At 43.6% G+C, this 26,287-nt stretch overlaps 1 protein-coding gene across 23 annotated transcripts in view; it reads left to right on the top strand.

Annotated features, from left to right (window-relative positions):
• HDAC4 (histone deacetylase 4) overlaps positions 1 to 26,287 on the top strand; it is a 228,949-nt gene that overhangs the window by 28,355 nt on the left and 174,307 nt on the right. For 5 of the 23 annotated variants that reach the window (XM_021296930.2, XM_021296928.2, XM_013369282.3 and 2 more), the window contains exon 1: positions 24,955 to 25,173. The exons of 12 other annotated variants lie outside the window; for them this stretch is intronic. In XM_021296930.2, the coding sequence (XP_021152605.1) occupies positions 25,065 to 25,173 (109 nt within the window). In that variant the 5' untranslated portion in view covers positions 24,955 to 25,064. Of the gene's footprint in view, positions 1 to 11,095; positions 11,581 to 24,781; positions 25,174 to 26,287 lie in introns of those variants that run through there. 6 more of the 23 variants (XM_065069239.1, XM_013369280.3, XM_065069256.1 and 3 more) reach the window with 5 other exon arrangements.

Genomic DNA, 26,287 nt, shown 5'->3' with positions numbered 1-26,287 from the left:
ATGAAGCTGCACAGACCTGGTCAAGACAAAGCTCCGGGGCATCGCGTGCCCTTGGGCTTTGGGCAGAGGAGTCGCCGCTTCTTCCGGTGTTGGAACAAAGTTGGAAAAATAAAGCTGAAATGGCGCTATAAAGAGCAAGTTGCTGCAAAGGATAATTAAGAAAATTAGGCTAATTAAGATAACATGTAGGATTATGACAGTGCTGGGGGGGGGGCAGGGGAAAGCATGTTTAGTTTCACTTCTTAACCTGTTACGTTGCCCACAATTTAAAGCTACTGTGTGACACCTGTGGTGCTGATGCTGCTCGTCTCACCCAGACTGGCTGGGTTGTGAGTATGTCTGGAGTTTATTTTTTTCTTTTATTGACCTTAAAAGATTTCTTGCCATCACCTTCTACCTTCCACTTTAATTTTCACTGGCTTGAGTTTTGCTATCACTTGGTTCTTTAATCAGTAAATATTGTTCTGCTGATACTAGTTACACATAAAGATCCATTTAAAAAACCAAAACACTTGAACTTAATCACCCAGCTGATTTGTATTTGTTTAAGGTTCACTTTCCTTTGTAAAAGCTGAAAATCTCTATGTTCAATGAAGCATTTTGTTTATGAAATGTTATCTTACAGGAATTAGCCAGTCTGATTGCGAATGCTATATTCTTTCTTCAGAGCTGCTCTTGCGGAGATGCAAATTTTATTTACATTTTGAAATGCTGAATGTTGTGATAATTAGGAATATTGAAGTTTAAGAATGAGCTGGAAAAATCTGTAGCAGCATCATTAAGACTCAGAGGAGGTACCAGAAAAGGCAGAAAGCTTCTTGATCATATAGCACTGGGAAAATGAGTTAGCAAGTCATGTGCTGCGATTTGCTAGATTGATAAGTACTTTTGTACGGCATCTTATCTGCCGAGTGCAAGAAGCCGCTTTCCTTTCACGCTCCGTGGCCCAATGAGGCATGGAAAGCCATTTCGTGCAGTATATGTAAGAGCTTTCCCTGTTAGTCTCTCAAACATTTTGCACCATCCAATAAATATTTGATGCGTTCTCTTTTTAAAGATTAAGAAGTTTCTGCGGAGACGCATTTCAAACTGGCTTTAAGTGACACTGACCTACTTTCTGGCGGTAATGAGTCTGTTTCTGTAAGTTATCTGGGGGGCAAGAGCATTCTATCAATAAACATAAGGACTAGAGGAGTAAATTCCAGTCCTCCTTCTGCAGGACTGGGGCACAACTGGTTCTGGAAGAACATCGTGTATCCCTCCTTCTTCCTGCCCATGGCTGAATTGTTCTAGGCTGGCTATTCAGGCTCCTGTTTACAAGTAATATCCTTTCCAGCAGTAGGGAAAGCATCGAGCTCGTTGAGTAGGAACTCGGTAGCAAGAGCTACCGCTGTGCCCTGGAGCCGTCACCCTGAGCAGTCTGGTCTCCCAGGTTTGGGGAAGACTTGGAGGTTGGTTGAGAAGTAAACTCGGCAACAAGACCTGGCAGTAAGAAGCTTTAGTTCGAAGAGCTGCAAACCCTTGTGGATGGGAACTGGGCATGTCTCCGTTTTTCTTTCTTCAACCTGTGACAGAATCCCTACTCTACCTCTGTTCTCATTCTTATACACATGTGAGCTGAGCCTGTCCTGGATTTCCTCTGAGAACAGTATCATTTTGAAGACTTTGAAAGTTTAAGGCTGCTACCGTGAAACCTGTGAAGTTTTCGCTTTCTTGAGCATCAAATAGTTGAAGCTTTCTATACAGGATTTTTATTGTACCCTTTAAAGAGGAGAATTGTTTTGTGCTTCAGCTTGGGGTTCAAGTTGAAGTTCCTTCTAGGTCAGTGTCCCTGCTAAGTACGTTCTTCTCATTTCTACTTTTTCTTTAAATGCAGTTCTTGCACTTTGGAATTCTTTAAAAGCCTGTTTCTGAAGTAAGTTTTTTAGCCTATGATATATCCTGCAGTGCAAAGATGAGAAGCAGGTACTTATAATGAGAGGCAGAGAACTCTGAATTATTTTGAATGAGGTACAGGGTAGGAAAAGGGTACAAAAAGATTGTACTTTCAAGTCTTTAAAAGTTGGAGATAGTCCTTGAGACCTTGCATCTCACTTGGAAAGGAGAGAAACCTTTTTCTATATGGCTACTGCATTTGTGTTACTTGCTTTTGGTCAACCTCAGTTTGACCCATACCTTACCACATGTATACTTCCCTAAATTAAATTTGTTACTGGACTGCAACGAGGAGTATATTCTCAGCTTTTATTCTGAATTATTCAGCTTGTCTTATTCGCTCCAGGCTCTCACACTGTTGAGGCATGTTTGTGCGCCTTTGATGTGGTCAGATCAATTAGGACAGAGCTGATGTTGAAGGAACGTTTCAGTCATCCCACTGATTCGGAAAGTGATTCAAGAGCAGGGACAGAAAATCCATTTATTCTCAGATGGATGTCAGCCATACATGGCATTTTTCATCCTTTATGTCTAGGAATTTGGCCGTCTGGATACCTGTGCTTTGACAGGTACTGCTTACTCACTGCAAAAGAAAAAAATTGCCTTATTTTTTAGAGCTCTTGGGCAAAAGCTTTTGGACTTCTATTTTTAAGAAGTTTTCATATTGTTGGGTTGAGGATAAGAGTGGAGAAACAACTGCAATCATGTTTCTTCTTTCAGGGTAGTCTTCAGTGGTTTTTTTCATCTCTTAGCATCTGTAGAAACTGACTTTACAATCAGAAACTAGCCAGCAGTGACTGAACATGGAGTACCTGACTGGAGAAGGAAAAATTGTGGACGCGTTAATTCTCTCATCCTTCAATAAAGGCTTATACAGGTCCCTTTCCCCCCATAGGTTGTGATATACCATGAATTTCCCCTCACCCGTTATTCTTTTCTATTTAGGCCGTTAAGCAAGAAGGGCCTGTGGAGTGCTCTGACACCTGCAAGGTTTGACGTACCAAGTGTAGCAGTCAAAAAGTCTGGATAAAGTGTGGAATACTTTCCTTGGCCAAACTTTTTTTTGTCATCAGTTACCAGGAAAATTAGATGCTTTACCTGCAGTGCCCTTGTTTGCTTTGAAATATTCAACAGCTCTTGGTGTCCCTCCTGGGAACTACTGTCACACTTTGGCTAAATGATGTTTGATAGATTGATGTCCTGAAATGTGGAAGTAAATTTTTATGTTTTCAAAAGGATGAAGCTAATATTAAACTTTCTACCTATTGAAAGCCGAATTACACATGGAAGAATACTCGTGGGCTTTCTTGAGATCCTTCTGTCTCTGATTTTGTTCAAACCGAACTAGATCGAGATTACCTAATATCTTCTTTCAAACAAAAGAAATATGTGCCGATTGGCTGTAACCATTTAGGATTTTTTTTTTTTTCTTGGAAAAAAAAAAACCATGATTCAAGCTTAATTTTTAAATGATTCAAGAACAGATAAGCCGTCTTTAAAAGCCCTGCAGGACTAGACCATATCCAGCAAAACCCTGGAAAGTGTTTAACTTCTGTAAGGGTGGTACAATGCGTCCATCTGACTGTGAAGGCCTTTCCCTGTCCACCTGCATCTCTGGAGAAACTCCGCTTGAAGGTACCACCGGTGCCACCAGTTTTTCTGGGTGTTATCACAAGCCCGTGAATTGGGGTGCAATGGAGCATCGTTAATTCTCCTTTGAACCCCAGCAGCGCAGGCTTTGCCAGGGAATCCGCAGACTAGACTTAACTTTTCCTGTGTTTGTATCTGGTCCATGCAACTTTGATGTAGCAACATCAGATTTATTTTGAAGGTCTGAGTTGCGGAGTCTGAGTGGATTCTGCAAGGCCATGCAAGGTGAGCCAGGCATCTAGCTGTGGTACCTGGGAAAGAGGATAAGAACAGGTAAGATTGTGGCAGCAGCCATTAATATATTCTCTCAACCTCTAGTCATGTGTGACTCACAGTGTTCTGGGGGCTGAACATGGTCAATTTTACTTATTGGTCCTTTTTTCTGTTCTGTCATCTGCTCAGTTGCTTTTTGAAGCTGCTTAAGCTTAGACACGTGCAGGGAATTGCACAGTTGGACCTTGCTGCATGAGGATCATCGGGTTGTGTTCTTCTGCTTCAGAGCTAGTGCGGCTGAAATCGATGTTTTTGAGGGTCTGCTGCCTTCCACACCACTGAGGAGTGCGGTGGTGGCATCTGAGCTCTTCGCTGTAAGCACCAGAGCTGGGTTCTGGGATACTGGTGGAGATAACTTGTATGAAACTCTTCCATCAGTTGTTTTGCACTTTTTTGGTTGTACCAAAGGCTGAATAATCCCAGCACTAAAAAAAAAAAATGAAATCTTCGTGTATTGATACTTGTTGACTTGAACATGAGCATGTAGGATTTTGCCAGTGGTACCTTCTTCTCCTAAGGCTGGGAAACTCTCCCTGTGCTGCAGCTGGGCTCTGTGGTAGGGCTGGGATCGGGATGTTGGAGAAATGACAGATGAATTCAAAGAAATCATTAAAAATAAAAAAAAAAAAAAAAATCCTTACCCTTTCACTATTCAAGAATCTATGTGCTCATTTTGTTTGTAGCTGTTGTGTTGCCAAACCACATAAATAGCTTTACAGGGAAAACTGGAATAGGAGTGAGGTCCAGTTTGTGAGCTTTGAACTGTGGGCCTTGGCTTCGAGTACTCATTTTGTCCTAAAAGGCGGCTGCTGTAGTTGTGTGACCCTCATCAGCCTTCAGGTAATACCAAGGAGCCTCGGGCTTTGCTGCCTTCTCTTGGCAGTGTATTCACTGCGTTGTGTATTTTGAATTTTGTTTTGATAGATGTTGCTGTCCATGAACTCCTGTGTAATGACACTTTGCTGTCAGGTTTCACCTTCTGATCGATAGGCTGGGATCAATGCAGTCATTCGTACGTGCGGTCACTTAGGTACACAGCTGGTCAAGCTGGGAAATAGGTAGTGCCCCTTGGGTTAGTTTATCTGTTGAGACATCAGAGGGCTTTTTTTTTTTTAACTACTCTTATAAAGTTGATACTAGTATTTTTGATCAATTGACAGTTTTTTAGGCAGAAAACTCTTAAAACCTGGTGATTTTAAGATAATGCACGGAGAAGGATTTTTTTGCTCTTCTGTTTCAATGTTCATGACTTGTACTTTCCAGTTAATTTTCCCTTTAATTGTGACATTTGTTTAATGCTGGCTGTTTTACACATCTTAGTTTAAAAGCTTTTCTTCACACTGGTGTGCTCCTGTTTTATACAATGCTTGAGCTGCCCTTGTGGGAAAACATAAAAGCCTGAATTAGTCCAAGCTAATACCCCTCTCTGGTGAAAAATAACCCAGAACAATAAGAAGACCAGAGCTCATACACCAATCTTCGATTGTCCATCCAAGTATTGAATCTTTGACATCTGTCACTTCAGGGAAAAAAATCTCTGAAACTTCCAAGTACTTGCTTTATTCTAAATAAGGTACCACTGGTCTCACACAACCTTTGCCAGAGAAGGCATGTGATCCTTTCAGCTTAACAAACCGAGAAGAAGGGCTTTGGCATCTGTTCCCTGCCAGCAGCAAGTATCTGATTGGCATTAGATTTTTTCTTTTCTTTTTTTTTTCTCCTTTTTTCCCCTGTTTCCAGCAGGTGGAAGGGAAGGCCTGTTCTGCATGCTTGTAACTCCTGACAGGTTTATCGTGATGGCTTCTTGGCAGGTAGGGGTGATGCTGTTCATTCAGCCTGCCTGGAAGATTCTTGGCTTTTTTCTTTAAGGTGTAGCTTCATGCAGTAGTTTTTTTTCAAATAGGTTATAGGACTTTTGCCTCTGGTTTACTTATTTGTATCCAGAATTGCAGTAGGAAGCCAGTGACCAGCTCGCAGGGTCAATACACATGAATCACTGCGTCCACCTCCCCATCAATACACCTGAATCACTGCGTCCACCTCACTTAGGCGTTCCTGCTCCAGCAGGGGGTTTGGACTAGATGATCTTTTGAGGTCCCTTCCAATCCCAAACATACTGTGATACTGTAAATGCATTTGAGACAGGGTGATCTGAACAAACATAGCATCAGTTTATGCCGATAAAGGTTTGGGAACACTCTGAATTGGTCTTCTCGTGCCTTTTCTTTTTCACAAGGAAAGGTATGTATAATAGTTCTGTTTGGGCACTGGTTTCTTGTCATTTCCAAAGCCTTTCTAAAGGAGCTGCTATGTGAAAGTTGTCCTTTTAATTTTTATATTTTTTATTTAACATTTTGTTTTATTTTGGTTTGGTTTCTTTTGATTGCATTTGTCCTGCAAGACTTCAACTTGTTGTTTTTAGCCGTTCACTGGAGCACTTTCTAACCGGGCGCTTAAAGAGAATTCCTCCTCCTCCACTGATTAATTTCTGGCATGGAGCATGAAATAGCTCTTGCGTCAATAAATCGTCACAACCTTTGCTTGTTTCTGTCAGCGAAATACAGTTGGACTCTAACATGCTCCAAAGTAGGGCAGAGGTTGCTAATTTTGCAGCTGCAAAGTGGTCAAGTCCAGGAGAGCACCAGTGGTGTGTGTGCTTGGTGGGGTATCAGAGCTGCTGCGTTTTGGGTTACAAGTTGCACATCTTTCCCCCCCGCATTAATGTTATAGCTTCTGGAATTGTATTTTATATAAAAGATATTGTTTTACAACTTAGAGGATCATGTTTTTAGGTGCCTTTGTGTAATTTACTAGAACAAAAGTGCGCATTTTTAATACCTATGAGCAAATGCCTTTCTTGCCGTACCTCCATCGCTTGGGTGATGTCTGTGCTAGTTGTGAAATGCTGATTGCCAGACTATGTTACCTTGATACTCCAGGCTTTGCTGATGTCTTCAGTGAACTCGAGTGCTCCTCACACCTATTTACCTCTTGCTGTCTGGTACGTATCAGCTGTTTCACAGCTTGGCTGCTGCAATCCTCTGCTACCTGTGGGTTGTCACATTGGACGCGCAGCCAAGCTCAGAAGAGCATCTGTGATGGTTCACGGCTGTTCCTGCTCCATGATCTTCGGAGGGGCTGCTGAGCGAGCCTGAGACCTCGTTTCACTTCATCTCTGGTCACTTGGGAAGACTCGCTTTTGAGCTGGTTGGTTTTTTTTATTCTTACGGTAATTCTGCAATGCAGAGCTGCTGTTTGCTTTTGTAGGGAGAATACAGATAGCGTTGTACAAAAGAACGGGATGTTTTAGGGATATTTGCAGGAAGTAATTGGGCAACAGTTACTTGATCTTTAGATGTTCTAACAATCCAACGGAAGAAACTTTCTACAAAGCCATTTGCTTGACCAACTGTAGTTGTGCAAACCATGCTCTGAACGCTTCAAGAAATGCAAGGTTAGAAACCTGGTAAATGACTTAGCAGGTTTTAAAGATAGGGCAGAGCTTAACTTTTGGGAAATGTCAGTATTTATTAGTAGGAGGAAGAAAACTTGGATTCAATTGCAAGGATGATGGAACATTTAAAGAATGGCATTCTGGCATTCTTGAATGGCATTCTTGAAATATGCTGTTGTCCTTGCTATCTGTGTGCCTGTTGCAGGTAAGAGATCCAGTTGCAAGCCTAATTTTAGGAGAAGGAAAAAAAGAATTACAACAGAAAAGTAAAGCAAATACTCATCACTCATCTTCAAGTTGCTTTTCTGTTGCAAGCAGCAGTGTAAGGTGTTTTTGTTTTTCTCTGAGTGAAGTAAAATCCTTCTCTCCATAAGTTTACTATTGGTGGCATAGTAGCAATGACTCAGTACTATGAAATGTTGTCCTGCTGATTAAGGCACGCTAACAAAATGTGTATAAGTGATGGATGTAGATTTAAAGCCTTTTTACCCCATCACAGAGCAGCTGCAGTTCAGCTCTTCAGAGTCAGTCTTTCTGTGTTTTGATTCTTGTAGAGAAGCTTGCGGGAGCTGCTCAAGAGGCTGAAATGATCCATGTGCAGCTGCTCGCCAGCGCGAGTCAGAGGTTGGGATGAAACCTGCCGGTTCCCCGACACTCCATCGGTTTCTGCTTGGAGAATGCCCTTGTGAAACAGCCTGTCAGGTCTTTCTGGAAGCATCTTCCTCCTCCCACTTGCATCACTGTACCAGTGCCCCTGCAGCTCCCTACCTGTAAATTGAGTAGTTGAGCAGACATGAGGGACCAAATGGCAGAGAAATGTTAAGAATATTTCCGCAGTTTAGGTGTATGTTCTTTTTTCATTCTTGTAATCTGTGTCTAAATACAAACAAAAACTGCTGGGGTGGGGGTGGAAATTCCGAGGCATCCCACTCCTGGATGAAAGCTTTTGAAGTTATTTTTGCCGATTTTGAGAAACCAGCTGTAGCAGCTATCAAACAAACTGTTTGTTTCACAATAAACTTGTGTAAATATTATTTTTGTCCTTTGAAAACAATCTGTTAATCCTAATGCCCATGTCAGCCAACTGCACGCAGGAGGAAGCCTGAAAGGGCAAGCCCTCCTGTGATTTGTATCTTAAATTACTTCCAGAGAAATAATACCTGTCTATTTGATGAGAAAGCTGTTCACTTAAAGTCAACTTTTGTTGCTGGAAAGTGTGGCCTGTTCTTAGCTCCAAGTAGGGATTTGACAAGCTCTGTCATTTTTAGTACAAGAACATTGATCTTGTGCCAAGTGTTGAAGTTACAGCATCCATGTCTCCCCTTTCTCTTCCTCCTCCTCTCTTTTAGGTGTAAAGTAATATTCATAAAGAGATGTACATGTTTTGGTCAAGTTTAATGAGTATGTGCAGAGAATGTTTCCCCTCCCTCGGATTTTTCCTATTAGAGTTTGAGTCTTGAGAATGAATATATGTCATTAAAAATATTTCACTATATAGTTTGTTTAGTCCTACATCTGAGATGTGCCTGGTGGTGCCAGAGAAGGCACAAGTTGTTGAACATCGAAGGAAAAGGTGGTAGTATCACTGTGGCTTTTTGACAGCCACTTGTCTATTACCTGTATTGGTGTGCAGACTACGTGTGCTTTACCTTCTTTTAATTCTAAAGTCAGCTGGTGGTAGTTACGCTTTTGTGCCGTTCCTGTAGCAAGAGTCTGTGTCTAGGCTGAATTGGAGGATCTTGGCAGAAAGTGATTGCTCAGGAGTACATGACGCTGTTTGACTGTAACAAGGCGGTTTTGAGTTGGCTCAGGGATGTGGGGTTATCTGCGTTCATGTGTGCATACATATATGTCTGTCCTAACTCTGCTTTTGTTATTAAAGCTTGACTTTGACAAGGATTCTTTTGTTGAAGTTGATTATGGGGTCACCTTTTGGTTTGGATACCACCTCTGCAGTGGGTGCAGATCGGCTCCTGTTCACTAGTGCATGTGATGCTGCTGTGTGGGCACTTGTCTCTCTGTCCAGGTTCCTCCTGTCTGAACTGGCGAAAGTTTATTCTTTAGGGCTGTGTTTGGCTTGGGATGTGATTTTTCTGCAGCATGGTGTTGGATCAGGGTGTTATACCCTGCTCATCATCACCCACACGCTCATTTTTCCTCTTTCAGGTGTCTGACATACCTTTAAATAAATGGGGAGTCAGTGTGGTGTGGTATGGGTGATAAGTGATGCTGGGCTAAATACACACTTCCTAATTGTCGAGTAAAGCTGTGTGTTAAGTCAAGGTGTGCTTTTCTTTTCCTTTTCCCTGGGAACTGGTCACTAAGGAGCTGGAGATTAAATACCCACACTAGTCAGGGTGAGACATGTCATGGTAGTTTCTCTCCGAGGAGGTGAGGGTTGGTTCTCGGAGCTTTCTGCGCTGCTGTTTGAGCAGGGGTGAAGGGTCCCTATGTCTGGCCATTACCAGTTGAGTTGTCTCTTTGAGTTCCTTTGTGCCTGAGGTCCCACAAGGTGACCTCTGAGGAGTTGCTGCTGCAGCATCAGCTTCACTAGTGCTTGTTCTTTGAGCATCCAGCGTGTTGGCAGAGCCCATCACAGCATGCGCAGTGTGACAGAATGCATGTAGCAACATCTTAGATATTTTTGGGTTTGGCCAGCTAGACGCCATCTATAGAAACACCAGCCTTGGTAAAACTTAGACTGGAGAAGCAAGTTAGAACTGGACAAAGACAGTGTCACCTTTGCCTAGCCAATGAGTTAGTTATGCTTTGGGTGTGCTGGTGTCAGAGTAAGGTAGATGACACTGCTGCTGCATAGATGCTTGCATGCAAAGCCAGTCCTTATTCTCCTTGCTGTTGTCCTGCTAAAGTTGCAGTACCTGTCAGACCCTCAGCAGCTCCTCATCAGCTGGAGGGAGGGCAGCCCCCAGCAACCCACCCATTCATTGGGACTTTTAGCAGGAGCAAGGGGCCTTTGTAGCCTAAAACCATATCAGTTTCCTTCCCCTGGACGAGCCCTACCTCCTGGGGAAGGCAAGCTAGGAGCAGGGCTGGCACAAAGGAGTGTGATTGTCGTGTTTTGCTTTGCTTTTCGAGCTCCAGAAGCCCATGGAGCTCTGCAGAAGGAGCTTGTTTTTGTATTCGAATGATGATGCTTGTAGTTGGTTTAGACGCAGACGTACTTGTGGCTTTAGCAAGGGAAAGTATGAGACGTAGTTGTTGAAAGATTATTTTTGTTGTGCTAGAAACTCTTGTTTTTGCTATGGTAAGAAACAAGTATGGGACTATTTCTTTTGAAATGTTGTATCTCCTCCCTCCCCCCCCCCCCCCCCCCCCCAATATCTTAAACGGGAATTATTTTGCCCAAATAAATAAGTAGAGTTTAGAAACTATTATCAGTGAGATTGTAACTGGCTTTTATAAAATAAGAGGCAGAATGCTTGGTATTCACTCTCTTAATAGTTGGGTTTTTTTACTGTTTTCCTGCAAGACTGCATTTTCATTGTGTGTGAGCCTGACTGTTTTTGTCACATTTGCAAGTTGTTCATAACATCCTGGTTTGTCAATATATTAATCATACTGGCAAATTTTAAGCAATTTATCAGCTTAGATCCACTTTATTTACCACTGTGCCACTTCCAAGTTACTAATTTTGCTGACTAAGCTGTGCAGAGGATGCCTTTGCGTGCACGGAAGATGCGGGGAGGAAAACTCGGACCAGCGTGTTTCTCCTCCCTCCTCCTCCCGCACTGAAACTAGTGGAGCCTGCTGGACGCTTTCACTGCTTCCTTTAATTAGAAAGTTTCTGACTTGGAGCTTCCACAAAACGTGATTCATGTGTTAAATGCAGTCAGAGGTGTTTGAGTTGTGTGGCTCTTCAGCACGACTGAAGCAGAAAATAAATACAACTTTTTTTTTCCCTCCACTGGTATTGGACTTGTGAAATGCTGCTGTGGACCTCTTTCCAGGATAACGAACACCGAAACATCTAATTGCGGATGAGTCCCTCGTTCCAAGCATCACATGCTTTCTGATACGTGGTACGGATTCTTCAGACCGCTGACCTTTGCAGAGCGCCCTTGGCTGTGCCAGCAGAGAAGCACGCTGGCAGCTTGAAGATGTTTTGTCTGGCGTTTGAGCAGAAGCGAAAACTTATTGCTGGTGGAAACAGATGAGAGGGCAGAAAATGCAGCGTGTGCCGAGGTTTTGGATGTCTGGCATTGTCTGATGGTGATCGGCCGTGGCAGTTTGTTCTTCTGTGTTGAAAGGTGACGTTAATGTTGAAAGCTCGGGGGGGTTGAGCACAAATCAGGCAGTCGTTTTGAAAGCTGTGTTGTCAGCCGTGGTTTGCTGGCCTCATGCAGCCCTTTATTAATTGGACTGTCCTATAAATAAGCAGTTGGACGCAGCCTTACACACGCAACTCTTTGCAACGCTGCTGTGCTGGGGCAGAGCAGCCAGATGTCACAACTCGCTCCGATTGCGCTCAGCACGTAAAGCTACGGGAGGAAAACACCTACAGCTCTGGAAGACACAATAGCTGAGTGGAGGGAGCTGGGGGTGATGCGTGTGAAGGATGTGTGATTTGTGATACCGGAGGCTTAAAGGCAAAAATAGCATCATTTGTAATAGTAAAAGTGAAGGCTTCTGCACTACGCCCTTGCATTCTGCCAGCCTGTAATGAATGGAGGAGTAGTTTGCTTACAGATGACAAGCAGGAATGAACAAGCGCTTAAAATTTTGGTGCTGAAGAAACAGCTTTTTCATCTTGGCCTGCAAGGAAGTCAGAGCTATGTAGCCCCTTTTCTCACACTGCTCTAAATAAAAATGTCAGGAAGCATAAAATTAAGACTCTCTCTGCATCCTTCATCCTCCCTGTGGAGTTCACTGTTCTGCTCTTGGTGCGCTCGAGGATTTGTTATGACTAGAGCTGTGTGCTGATTTCTTTCTTCTTTTTTTGTAGAGGAACCTTGTCCTCCCTATTTTTTTTTCCTGCCCCCCATCAGCAGGAGGAAGTATTCAAAGAACAATCCACTGCTTTGAACTTCTTCACCAGCTATAAACATCTCATCAGCATGGGCTAGGAGATGATGTAGGCACGGTCTCATACTGGGAGTGAGTTACGGTATGCAAACCAGATTGGAGCTGGAGGATAACCCAAGTTAGGGGCTGGTTTATCCACACTGCAATGTGAAGCTATTTCTCTTTTTGGCTAGAGGGTAGCTGCCCTCTTGCCAATGTGATGGTTTCTCCTGGGAGTGCACTGTGTGTTTGTCTCTAGTGCGAAATGTTTCATGCGAAGGAAAGCTGGATCCATCACGGGTTTTGCAGTTGAAATAGCAGGTGGTGTAAATTATGCTTTCCTTGCTGACACAGGATTCTGGGAACTGGTTGTTAACTTTTTCCTACTCCAATAACACATTTTTACCCTGATTACAAATTTTGCCTTGCCTAACTACCAAAAAACAGGCTACCTTTGAGTGATACACCCAACTGGTAGGATTTCTGAGATTTTTGTAAGAAAGCTCTTGCACTTAAATTGTTTTAGGCGTGTAATTGTGACCCTGATGTGTTTTAGTAGATTGACACCTAGAGATCTTCTGAAGGTGAAAGAGAAGAATAAATACATTAATTTTGATACTCCAAGAACGAAATTGGGGGGGTGGCTTGGGTGAGGTGTAGGCAAAGTGCCTGAATGTGCCGTCCCGTGCTGTGTCCTCTGAAGGGCTGTTGGCTGGAGCAGCTCTGCTCCTTGCTGGTGTCCTCTGAGCTGATGCGTCTGTACTTTGTTTTCATGGGTCCTCCTCAGGACACCTTAGATATCTTAGTGTTTGGTGTTTTGTAATGGGAGGTGGCATTGCCTTTGTTTTTCCCCCCCCCTCCTCTTTCCTAAGCTGCTGCTTCAGATACTTCTTCCTGGGCTTGCTAAGAACCTAGTGGGGAAGTGTTCAGAGGGAAAAAGCACCTCGTGGTAAGACACCGAATACAGCTTACTGTCTTTTTTGTTCCAAGATTAAGCACCAAGCAAGCAATTAATAGTATTAATGATAAACTTGTTAAGACATGGCCAGAAGTGATTCTTTTTCACTGGCAAAATATCCTTTTTGCCTTTGTGTTTGCCAGAGCTGGCAGTGGATACTTGTAGTACCTGAGGGTTAGGCTTCTTGAAAACTGTAGTATTTTGGAGTATTTTTCCACTTGTCTGCCCAAGACTAATGCCTTCAACATTTTTGATATCATCTACACACCGCATAATGTAAATGTCTGTGGATTTATTTAAGAAGGAGGTGGGGAGAAAAGCCATAATTGGCCTTTGGAAATCAGAAAGCATTAAGGCGATATCCGTCAATGCTTTTATTATTTTCATATTTGGCTCCAACTTAAATGTCATTAACCTCCTACTTGGAGAGGTCCCATCTGCAGGGAGTCTTGGCAGGCTTTTCCCAAACAAATCCCGGGCATCTTGTACCCGCTCTTGCTGGTTTGGTTCAGATGTCTGAGCTACCTGTTGGCTCTTAGGGCTTTCAGACACTGCAAGTTGCTTTGGTAGGGTGCAGAAACTCTTTTATTTTTAGGAAGTTGTAATGATTAAAGATGAAATTTATTCCATTTCTACTAGCAGTAGTGTTAGATGCCTGCAAGCTTGACTATAGTTGTGTGAAGGAGTCAGTCACTGCATTTATTTGAACGCCTTTTATTAGGGTGAATGAAAGAGGAGTTGCTTGCAACGTGATTCACTGAAATCTTTAGGTATCAAAAGGATACACATCCTGCAAAATTTCCTGTGGGTGGCTTTCTGCAGAGAAAAATGATAATTAGTTCTTATAAGTGATTGTGCGTGATACAGAGTTAAAGGCTGCATGATAAGAATACGTGTCTGGTTTTCTGCAATCCCTGCTGTGCGTTAGGCCTCCTTTTCTCCATGTCAGACCCCTTGGTCCCCTTACGGGACAAAACCGACACCCTCAAATTGTAGTGGTTATTACTCCTTTTATTCTTCTCGTGCAGGGTGAGTCCCATGTTTGTTTCTTTTGAGTACAAAATGAGAGCTTCTCTGTTGGAAATGGTCTTTACAGAAGCTATAATCCCATTATTGAGTGTTGTTCTTGAGCAGGCTGAGGGCATATCTAGTCTAGTGTCCTACCTGATAGTGAGCACCAGATGTTTAGCACTGCTGAGAAACCAGAGAACTCAAGGTAAGTATAGAATAATATATTACATTAGATGAGGATATAATTCTTGCCATTACGTTGCCTGAGAACCTGGATACCTTTGTTGGTCTGAATCTTCTACTTCTGCTTTGCAGGACACGAACATACGCACAAGTGCAGGTAAATGAGGCCACGATGACAACTTAAATATGCAGAGGGAAGCCTGGGAGTGACTTGCAGTTTGGGGTCACTTACTGCATGTTCTAATCACGGAAAATATTTTGTGAATGTGATTTGCTGTGCATATGGGGTCTGTGAACGATTTGGAATTGTTCCACATAAGACTTGAGCATCCTGTGGAGAAAAGCAGAGAACTGTCACGAGCTGTGGAATTTCGCAGCTCTTGAGGTGTTGATTGCCATGTTGCGTTTTGGGGAGGCAGAGATTCGATTGAACTGGTAACGACGGGGTCGGGGGATAAAATTGCATGTTTGAGCACGTGGTTTAGAAGCTTTAGATACGGCACTGTATGTTACCGTAACTCCACAACTGCATTATTATGTCCTGTTTCTGAAATGCAGCATACTCAGATGCAACTATTCTGTTGCACCTTGCAGTGCTGAGGAAGGAAGCACGTGCCGGCACATTCTGCCAAGAAACCTGCAGTCTGTTCTGATAAGTTATGATGCACGTTTTACGTAGGGAAGACAAGACCGAAACCTCGCTGGCATGTGAAGATCACCTGTATTGGGCTGAATCAGCTTTATAACAACTGCACGGCTTCCTGAATAGCTGCTGAGGAAGGATGTGCTGTTGACTCAGAAGAAAGTTTATAACGTATGTCTAAGGACAAGGTCAGCAAAGTAGGCGTCTGATTTTGAAAGTTACACATTTGCTATGTGGCCTCAAGACTGTGAATCACCACGATGGCAGAAATCATTTTACAGGCCTAAGTTAGAAGATGGAGGGGGGGACACAAGTGATGTGGAGTTGCATTTTGGTAGATAACGGGGCAGAGTGGAATTTGTGTTTGCATCATTAAGTTTGGCACTTCCTTACCTAACTGTTACACCCGGGTGTAAACTCATGTGTTCCGTGTGGCTTGTTCCTATAAACTTTGTCTGCACAGCTGCTGTTATGTGCAGATTCAATTTCTGAACTGGATTGCAAAATCAAATATTTTCTATATTGATTTAAACACCCCCCCCAAAACAAAATAAAATGCAAAAATGCAGTCTGTCTTTTTTCCTTTGAAGACTGGCCGTTTGTCTTTGTCTGCCTCAAACACGCCTGTGTGTGTGGCATAGCTTAAATTTTTATGAACAAGAATGTAAACAGCAAATCCGCACAAGACTTGCAGAATAACTGTAGCTCCAGTGCATCATCTGTTTGTTATGTAATCTGATATAATGGAAGTGAAATAGAAACCAGATGTCAAGGCAGAGCAAGTACAATTCTTCATCTGTGAGTATTGCAGTAAATGTACTTTGTATTCCTTCCCCCCTCCCTGGATTTGGAGTTGTATTTATTGGGGGTTGGGAAAGTGCTGCAGGGGACTTCAGAGCTCTCAGCGTGGTTCTCACTTAAAGACTTTGTTATTCTGTGCTTGTGTTCTTTCATGTAATTAAGGTCTGTGTGCTACTGCGGATCTTTGAGTTAGAATATTTCCCATTTAAAATGAACTGGACAAAACTATTTATTCCCAGGAGACCACTTCTGCATGTCAGGCTCTGTGGGTTACACAGTCAAGCTGCAGACTTGCACTGCTTTACTTATGATGTTTGATTAAGCTTTATAAGAAAATCTGTCAAAGCAAGTTTGGTGCGGACTCTGCCGTGGATTCTTTAGCTGAAGAAATGTTGGAGGACAGCAGATGGGAGCTGTGGTTAGTTCATTTTCTCCAATTCACTGTGTGACTAGGAGGATTAAAGGAGAAATGGGTAATCATTGATCCTTTCTGTTGGGGAAATGGATTCTTCCACTGCTAGTTTATGCAAGAGTTTTCTCTCTGCTGCCTTCCATTAAATATGGCAACTCCTTGGCTGAGAGAGAAATCAATGCACATCCACCTTCATCTTCATATGCATCTTCACAAGTCGAGGCATATATATGATCTCAACGAGAGGCAGCTGATTTTAATTTTCCTCTTTCCTTCTCTCTTGTTTTTTAACCCCCTTGTTTTTCTGTTGTTGAAGATACATTTCCCCCCCCTTCTGTGTCCCCCCGTGTGGTTAAGCTCAGAAACCAGCAGTGCCTTGCTAGTGGGGTTTGTGTGTGGAGAAGCCCACGGGGGCTGGAAATGCAGTTTTTACATGGGAGCAGGAGGGCGCTGGGAGCCGCGCTGGGTGTCCTGGCTACATCCCGGCAATGCTGATTTATGGCTCCCCTCAACACGCTGTTTCACTGACGGCTGCGAGTATATTATGGATGAAGCTTTCATGTTCTGCTGAATAAAAATCTTTCTGTTCTGCACTGACAGCTTTTTACTGGGTGGCCGCTGTGTAACGTACCTTAGATGCTAAACAGGCTTTTACTTTCTGGGTGTCTGTGAGGAATAATAAGTCAGAAATCTTTCATGAAGCTGGTATCTTCATTTATCTGTTAAGTACAGATAACTTCAAGAAATCCTTAGATCACTTGTATGTTTCAGCTGAAGCAAGCGCTGGCAGTGAATTAAAGATTCTTGCTCCCTTTAAACAGCAAGTTTCTTCTTTTAAAACCCAGCAAAGAATGAGGATAAGAGATCAACGCGAACACTTGTTGCCAGACATTACAAATAGCTTCCAATCTGTACCGCCTCTCCTTTCAGGGACAAACCAATAAAAGGGGACTTGGATCCATTATATGTGGTCACTGTGCAGTCTACTAACACCAGGTAATGACTTTGGCAAGTTCCAGTGACAAGGGCTGTCAGCTCACCTGTGAAGAAGTTCTTAATATTTGTGAACAAACCAGCCTTAGAAAACAAAATAGAGGATTCTTCCATTCCTGGAAAACCAGTAGCAGGATGGGCTTTGTCTCAGGTAATGAGGCTTTTGTAGCTGGCGCTCTGCGAGTTGCTGGAGTGTGGGAGAGCAATCTTTTGAAAGTGAGACCATGACCGTGTGAAAGGATGATGAGCCTTGATAATGAGCACTGGATCTGGACTCCTAGAGAGAAAGACAGAGCGTTACAAGTACCCTATGGACATACGTGCTCAAGCTTTGTTCTTGGTTGAGTCTGTACTGAGCATGGCTTGAAGGGGGCGAACGTGAAGGAGACTGGATGGGATGGTGTCCTGGTTTTGACTGGGATAGAGTTAATTTTCTTTATAGTAGCCGTGTTTTGGATTTAATAGAGGAATGTTGATAATACACGGATATTTTGGTTGTTGCCAGGTAGTCAAGGACTTTTATGGCTTCCCGTGCTCTACCAGGTGCACAAGAAACTGGAGGGAGCAAAGTCAGGACAGTTGGAATAAGCTGGCCAAAGGGGGTGTTCCTTACCATATGACGTCATGCCCAGTATATAAACTGGAGTTGGCCAGGGGGCAGGTACTGCTGTTTGGGTACAAACAAGTTAGTGGGTGGTAAGCATTGCATTGTTCATCGCTTGTTTTGTATATTCTGTTATTACTATTTTCCATCTTCAATTCTCTCCCCATCCCACTTTTGGGGGGAGAGTGAGTGAGCAGCTGCGTGGTCCTACTTGCAGGTGAGGCTGAGCTACGGCCGATGAAAATGTGAAAAATGGTCTGTATTCCAAATGGTCTATATGCCTTTCAAAAAAAAGAAACACAGAATCCTCTGAAAAAGTTCTGATGGGAACAGGGATTTGGCTGTTAAAAGGTATTTGGTTGTTCCTTCTGTAACTTGAATCTGATCTGAATATTTAGGTCCAACCTCAACATACTAATTTGCCATGTGGATTGTATTGTAACTTTGTGTAGCCTGCCTCTCCTGTCCTTTGGCCAGTTGTCTCCTGCTGTTGTCGCCAGTAAAAATGAAGCTTCATGACTGAGCGCATTCCCCTAAATTGGAGATTTCACTGTTGAAGACACTTTCTTTCCCTTCACATGAAACATTTATAGACAGCTTCACAACTGCAGGGGAGCACAAGGCCTCTTGCACCTATGAACTCCTTGAGATGGCAGTGAAGCCAAAACAAAAGGCAGCATCGGGCATTCCTGGTGGAAATCGCTTCCTTTCTAAATGGAGACTGCGGAGCCCAGCCTGAGTCCCTAGGGTCACCACGGAGAACATTCTCCTCCAGTTGTTTATAGTGGACATTTGGCCAGCTCACTTACAAAGGTGCCTTTCTGAAGGTTATAATGTTCTTCTCTCCAAGCTGGTGCTCTGCAAAGCCAGAAGGTTGGGAAGCTCTGTGGCTTGGTCCGTGTAAACACTTCTCACACCGTGCCGACTCTCACGTTATTGAAACTGGACCCTCTGGTAATGGGGCTTAAAACCGTGGAATTGCATAACGGGCATGTTGGCCAGAGAATGCTGGTAGAGAGAAATGACATTTTACAATGCAAGTCAGCGGAGGGTTAGTTTTAAGAAGGGAAACAAGTCAATCAAGTAGGTGCTGGGCTTGATGTCTCTGCTGTGACACTGCCGTATTGGTTGTGACCAGCCTCCGTGACCTTAATTCTCAGCCAAGGGAACCTGGTTGTGCTGCATGTTTTCTGGGGACAAAAATACCAGCAATAGCGAGTCACATGTCGCCAGGAGCTCTTACTATAAAAACAGCAGCTCTGCCGAAAGCGACCTTCAGCATGGCTGTGAACGTTCGCGGGGTTATTTTTAACCTGTCTGGGTAAATTTCCAATACAAACGCTAGTGCCAATCTGATGAGTGTGTGTGTGGTTTCCCAAATCCTTATCTTCTGCTTTCTAGTGCAGTGACACATCGGATGGAGCAGCCAGTTTTGGCGTTGGGTGTAGCTTCGCTTTTATGTGTGCTCTGTTTTACTGCTGTATAGAATTTTTTTATATATATATTTTTTTTTTTTTTAAAGATGAGCTTTAATGATATGTTTTTGGTTTGGGTTTCTTTTTTTTTTTTTGCTAAAGAAAAATACATTAACTAGGGTTTAAAAATAGATCAAGGTTGTACTTTGATTAGCTTGCTGTGGCACTGACGTCAGTGTGTGACATTTATCTATGTACAGATTTGTCACCCTGTTGACTAAGGTTGTATTTACCCAAACGGGGAGGGTTTCCACAGTGAGGGAAACGAGGAACATCTCTGCTCAAGTTGTGTCCTTGCCCTTAGTATTCTATAAAGTCTGGCTTTCTCTGTTGTTGCTTGATGTTACGCTGGGATTGCAGCAGGGTTTTTCGTGTGTGGAGGATAGTTTCCACCCCAGCCCATAATCACACAGTTCATCAAGTGATTGTGCAGCCCCCACATCAGCCCAGAGAAAACCTCTCTGTCTGATCACAGCTCCCCCACACCTTATTCTTTCTAACTGGAAGCATTAATTCAATAGCGTCTTGATATTTGCTGGGGTGTTTTGGCATTACCTTTCTAGTAACTGTGGGTGGGGTAAAGGATTCAAAAAGCCTCCCGCTATGAATCCATGCAGGGTGAGCTGTCAAAATGGTGCCGTTTTACAGAGTAATTCTTTTTTTTTCCCCTCCCAAACCAGCCAAGACATACCATGCGTTTTGCACACAAGAACATACAACCTCCAGTGAAAACAGGCAAGAAAGTGCAATTTGAGGGGCTGCATTTGATCGGATAGACAGCTGGTTTTCTGTCCTTTTTGTTTATCGTATCTAAATATCTGTTGTTATCATACAAGATCTTAAGGAGACTTAAAAAGCTATAAGGGGTTTGTTAAATATCGAGGAAATGCACAGAATTTTACTTCTTTAAAGTAGCATTGAATCAGCTCCTCTAATAATGAGGATGTATGTTTGTTATCTGCTTTTGTAAGTCTTGGCCTTCGAGGGAGAATTGTAGCTGGACTAAGAAGAAACGTCGAGGGGGAGCTGCTTTGTGCATTGCTATTGAAGGGAGCTGTTAACTCAGACTGCTGAATCAAGTGAGGCAATTTTTTAAAGCCGGTGTCTCTGGTGGATGGTACTTAAGGCCTGTCAGGTTCTGCCTACTCAGACTTTAAGGAGAGCATTAATTTTTGCAGCAGTCAGTCTCCAGCTCTGGCTGTCGGTCTCTTTCCCTCTTCTGGACGGCATCAGGAGAAAACCCGGTCCACAGGCAGCAGCTGAAATATCCCATGGGTGGGAGAAGCTTTCGTGTACGCGTTATTGGAAGGTGATTGCATTATTTGTACTTGGATGTGTGTCCTTTGCTTGGGTGTTTGTGAGCTGTGCTGCAGAAACGCAGAGATACCAGCAGTGGTGAATCTCAAAGATGCTCGTTGTTGTGGGGATGCACTTGGCTTCTTTGTTGTAACTTTAAGTTTGTCCTTGACACTGAAAGAATAATAAAGGAAAACCACTAGAAACCATCTTGATTAAAGGCTGATACAAATTAACTTACATACTTTGTCAGCTTGTCATATTATTACAGTTCTGCAGCAGTCTATTTTAAAATGAAACAGGAGTTTAAGTCCATAAAGCTTTTCAGCCCTACTGAGGAGAGGGTAGCTGATGTCTGCTCAGACATGGAATTTGTTTCTTTCTTCTAAAGCTGTGAAATGAACTGTTTCACTCCTTTGTGATGGGCACTGAGTCACGCATTTAGCAGATTAATTGCCCTGACTTTTGCGTCGCTTTCACCTGGCCCTTATCCTTTGGCAGGAGAGGAAGGAATGTCCTATAAACAGAGCCTGCTGGAGTAAATTTTGGTGCTAGTTTCAGACAGTGCATAATGTGCTTGTGGAATATTTCCTCCAAATTTCATAGTGGATGAAACCTGCTGAGTATAATGCCATTATCTCCGTTGTTAACCCTTATACGTTTGGATTTATTTTTTTTCAAATAGCAATTCTTAATCCTGCACTCACCTGCAGGGTTGCGGCTGCTGCAGAAGATGATGTTTTTGGTGAGCTGAAGCATGGCACAATCAAGCTGATCATTGCACATCTTGCCCCAAGGCAGCTGCTGGTTTCTAAAGCTTTGCAATCTTCCCCTAAAAAGACAAGGGAGCTCAGAGGAACTCCCGTCCCTTGGCATCCATGCTGCGGAGCGGGCTTGTTCTCATCCCTTTGTCACCTTCCTCCCAAAATCCAGCTTCTCCAGTATCTTGCTTGATAGGTGTCTGGATGAAAGCTGCGAGATAAGTCAGTAACACATCATTTTGGGGGTGTTAGGCAGACTAGCATAGTGGTAAATTTTTATGATGCTGAAGAAGGGCTTGGGGCCGCATAATCCGGATGGCTCTTAAGGATACAGGGCTTCCCATACCAGTGTCTTTTGCTTGAGGATCCTTGTGCCTTCTGCTTGCACACGGTGGGGCTATAGTCTGTGCTTTGGATACCTGTGGCACACCTGGAATAGGATGATTTTGGGCTGTGGTGTGTGCTGACAGAGTATATTGGGGAGATGTCATAGAGAGGGAGTAGCTAGGGATATTATCCTGTGAATGTTAGAAGATGAGGTAGTACCATTTTGGACCAGTGCTTGTTTAGGCTTTTGTACTGGTTTGCATCTCATGGGTTTTTTGTTTGTTTGTTTGTTTTTTTCTTAGATATATAATGTATTGCCTGTGTGCACAATCCTTGTATTTATACATGTCTTACTCTGAGCGTGCACGGAGTGCCCATATTCATAAAACAGACATTCATGTCTTGCAAACTCCGCTTGCCTGTGGTGAATGGGAAGCTTTCCCAGGTAAGCTAGCACTTGCTGTAGTCGGTTCCTGAATAAATGAACCTTTCATCATTTACAAGAGGAGAGGGGGAAACACCACCTTGCTGTGATGGGTGCAAAGAGCACCTTCCAAGCAAATGCGGCTCTGTCTTCCTTGCCACCAAGATCAGGGGCTTGAGCAATTGGCAGCTCCCCACAGCAGCTCCTCGGGGCGTGTACCACGAAAAAGGTGTAGGATAGAACAGTTTGATATCTGTGCAATCTGTTTGGCAAATGCAAGGGTCTGTCTGAATTGAGGTAGTATCAGTGGCTAATAGGGTTTTCATGATAAATAGGAATTACTACTGCTGTTAAATATGCTTATATATTAAAAATATGTATTGAACGTGCATATATACAAATGCATATATGCATCTCTGGTGCAGAAACAAGCATTTTGTCTCTGTACCCCATTCGCCCAGAGGGAGACAGCAGCCGTTGGTGACAAGCACAGGAACAGCCCTTGTTAAACAGAATAGCTCCTTTACACGCAGGTATTTCACCTTAAGTCAGCCAGGGCTGGCTTGAGCTTGTTCCTTTTAAAGGAAAAAAAAAGCCTCTTCTCATTCAGGTAAATGCCGTGAAGAGGCGAATGACTTCTCACCTGCTGAGGCTGCAGCAAAACCTTTGTGGAGTCTGCGTTAGCTTGGAGGTCGAATGGTTTATGGCTCCTTGGGAAGGCAGCTTTCAGGCGCAGAGGGTGTAATAACAGATATTGAGGTATTTCTGTTCAAGTAGGCCTGCTGTTTTAGTGCTGGCTGGTCAGCTGAGATCCTCTAGGTTTTAAAGCGAATGCTCGGATGAGAACCTTGTGGGGAGCAAATGTATGTTCCTGAGTAATGCAATGCCCTTAGTTTAGTTATTGTGTCTAAAATGGATGAAAAATAGCCTCCAGCTTTTATGGGTGATTTATGAATGTCCAAGTGATCACACGGTCCCTGTAGAATGTTGTTCTTCCCTCATTCGTTCAAAGGCACTTTGGTGTAACTCTGACATTACTGACGGTGGGTTTGGGCACTGGACCTCTGACCCATCATCTTCTCCGTGGGGCACGGCCTTGTAATTTGGCATCTTGGAATAAGCTCCTCTTGGAAGGTGTTTACGTTTGGACTAATTGCAAGAGAGCCTCCAAACTTTTTTCCTCTGCTAAGCTAATGTAACACACTGCTGCCTTGACTTGAAGAGGTGAGTTTTCTCTAGTAATAGCCCATATTAACTTTTGCATTTGGTTGTTTGCAAGTCTTTTTGTATGAATCCCTCAGAAGCTCTATGAAATAAATGTCTCAATCAGCTGTGTTGTCGCAGGATAGAACCAGGACTTGATTTAGCTCTGTGGGCTGGTCGCCGGGTCTCAAGGCATAGCAAAGAAAAGATGTTCAGCTCGCGCTCTCTGCAGCAATATTCCGGAGCAGTGATGTCCGTGGAGCTCTGCAAAGGCCGGTGCACTTGTTGCCAGGGTCAGGCATGATGTGCTTGCTCATCCCAAAAGGTATATTCGCAGTTAAGATCTGTGAAGCGAGTCCATAAAGGTAGAGAAACGAGTGGCTAAAAGCAGAGCTGAACGCTGGTGTGCAAGGGTTTTGTGTTTATTGCATCTGGCCCTGCAATCTGTGTATTCCTCGCTTCCCTTCTCTCTGGTCCGGGGGAGCAGAGTTGGGTTATCGGAGCTGAACCAGAGGGATCTTGTGAGGAGAGGGGGATTCCTGGGGGTGTCATCCCCTGTTCTCAGCTTTAGTTGCAACATTTATAGACCATGTTGCTCAACAGGCAGGGAGCTCTTTAGGTAAGCATTGATTTTGCAATGCACAGCTAGCAAAATTAAACTGGGTAAATCACTGATGGGAAAACAAAGGTTTGGTGTTGGTTTTCCCCCTCTCTTCCAGTGGCTTCTACCTGTGATGAGAGAGAGTTGCAGGGCCCCAAGCTCTGGATATATTCTCAGTTTGAGCCTTGGTTCTCTTCTCCACGTTGTCATTAAATTTTAAAACTGAAAGGTGATAAGGAATCTTTGTGCAGGGGACACTCCTCATACCACAGAATTAAACTGCAGGTTTTGGGCCCTGTCCTGATAAAGCTCTGAAAATCTGATTAACCAAAAAGAGAAGAGGTGTTCCCTGGCTGGTGCCATATAAAACATAGCACTCATATGTGTGGTGAACAACTTGATTGTTTAATCTCTACCTGTTTATAGCATTTTCCCAGCCTTCATTTACTCTGTTGTTGCTGGAGAGTGCAGAAGGGTCACAGCAGCCAGGGACAGGTGCTCTGCAGAGCTGTCCTTGCAGTTGATGCATCTCCAGCTCCATGTCCTGCTCCTCCTGGGAGGATGACCATAGTGGGTAAAGCAGCTGCCAGCTCCGTGTCAAGCTTGGTGTAATAAATAGGTGTAAGAAGACTTGTTTTTTTTATTTCTAGAAGGGCTGGTGAGGAAAGAGAGGTTGTCCGCAGTTCATTTTGTTTGGGGACTGGTGCTAATTGCTTAAAGCAGATTTAGCTCCAGTTTGTGCATATATATTCCAGTGCTAAACGTGAGCTGTTGCTGCAGCGAGCTGTGTTTATCACGTACCTTTGACCACCTCACCCATTGATCTCTGCCCGGTCGGTCACCAGCTATTTCTGGCTCTCCCAGCCTGAGCGGCAGCAGTTCCCAGAAGGACGCTGTCTCGCACGCCGTGCTTCGTCTTCTCTCTGCCACAGTGGATTTTCCACCGTCCTCAGAAGCGAAACGCTTCTCTCGACCTTCGAGGGTTGGTCCTGCGCAAGACTGTTCAAGGCGAGCTGGTTCGCAGCCCTGCAGAGCGATATGTTACAGTCCTACAGCGCTGAAAAGAGGGAGGTGGTCGGCTTCAGACACGCTGCTCTTGCTTCCAGGGCGCGATATAGCTGTGTCTTCTACGCAGAGACGCAGAAAGGTAAGCGTAAATTTACAGAAAATAATAACCTACTGAAGTAGAAGTAACAGCATTAAAAGAAATTGGATTATCTTTTCCGAAAACAGAATCTGGGGCTACCCAGCTTGCCATGAAAATATTCAAAAAGTCTGGTGCAGATATGCTTCAACAAAGATTTATAGCGAAACTGAGAAAATTGGCTTTATGTTTTGTTGTTTTTTGTTCTTTTTTTTAAAAAAAAATGGAAAAGAATAGCATGGAAAGAGATCACTGCTCTCTTCTGTGTCTGCATACAGCTGCACGCCAAGGCTTCGCAGCTGTATTTTGTGAACATCTTTCCAAAACTCACCTAGAGTTCCCGGTTAGAGACCTCGCAGCTGCTCGCCGTTCTGCCGTTTGAGAGCAGCTGCCGTACTGCCGAGCGCGGTTTTATCGTGAGAGATGCCGGTGGAGCGGAGACGAGCAAAAGAAACAACTGTTTGTACAATCCGCGCTGTGTAGATCAATTCCTGTGCGAACAAGCCCTTTGCTTGTCTGCACCTTGAGCCCCGCTCACCAGAAATAGCTACAAGGCCGAGCAGCAGCGTCTTCCCAGAAGTGCCGGCTCGAGAGCCTTTGTGTTCTCCTTATGTGAGCGGGGACGTGCTAAACTGCTCTTTTAAGTGGGAGTAGTTCCCACCGTGGTGAAAGCAGGTGCTGTGGGAGTCTCTCTACTCCTGTTTGCTTTTCTGGAGGGGTTGAAAAGTTGTCCTTTCCCTACCTGTAACTCTGCTATACTGAACTTGATGCGTATGCAACCCTTCCTCCTTCTTTCTTCTCCTAATTGCCACACTGGTATTCAAGCAATATAAGCAATTTATCAGCCAAAATTCTTCTGGGACTCTTGCAGCAAGTCCAATTCTTAGTGCATCTAGAAAATTCTTTCCAGTTTGACATTAAATATTTGGAGCTGGTGATTCTTTAAGTCACGATTAAAACTGCACGTGTCGGGAACGCGCTTGAGGTCAGCTCTGGGGATACGTTTCTCCATGGCGTGGGTAATATTTGCTTTATTTAAGTGGTTGATGTCTTTGTTTTCAGTTGACAAGCATGCAAAAAAGAAGCAAACCAGTACTAAGGGTTTCAGTTACACAAA

This window comes from Columba livia, chromosome 7 (assembly GCF_036013475.1).
Source record: "Columba livia isolate bColLiv1 breed racing homer chromosome 7, bColLiv1.pat.W.v2, whole genome shotgun sequence".
NCBI lineage: Eukaryota > Metazoa > Chordata > Aves > Columbiformes > Columbidae > Columba > Columba livia.
Note: the sequence above shows the minus strand (reverse complement) of the source record. Positions and strands in the feature narration are given on the sequence as shown.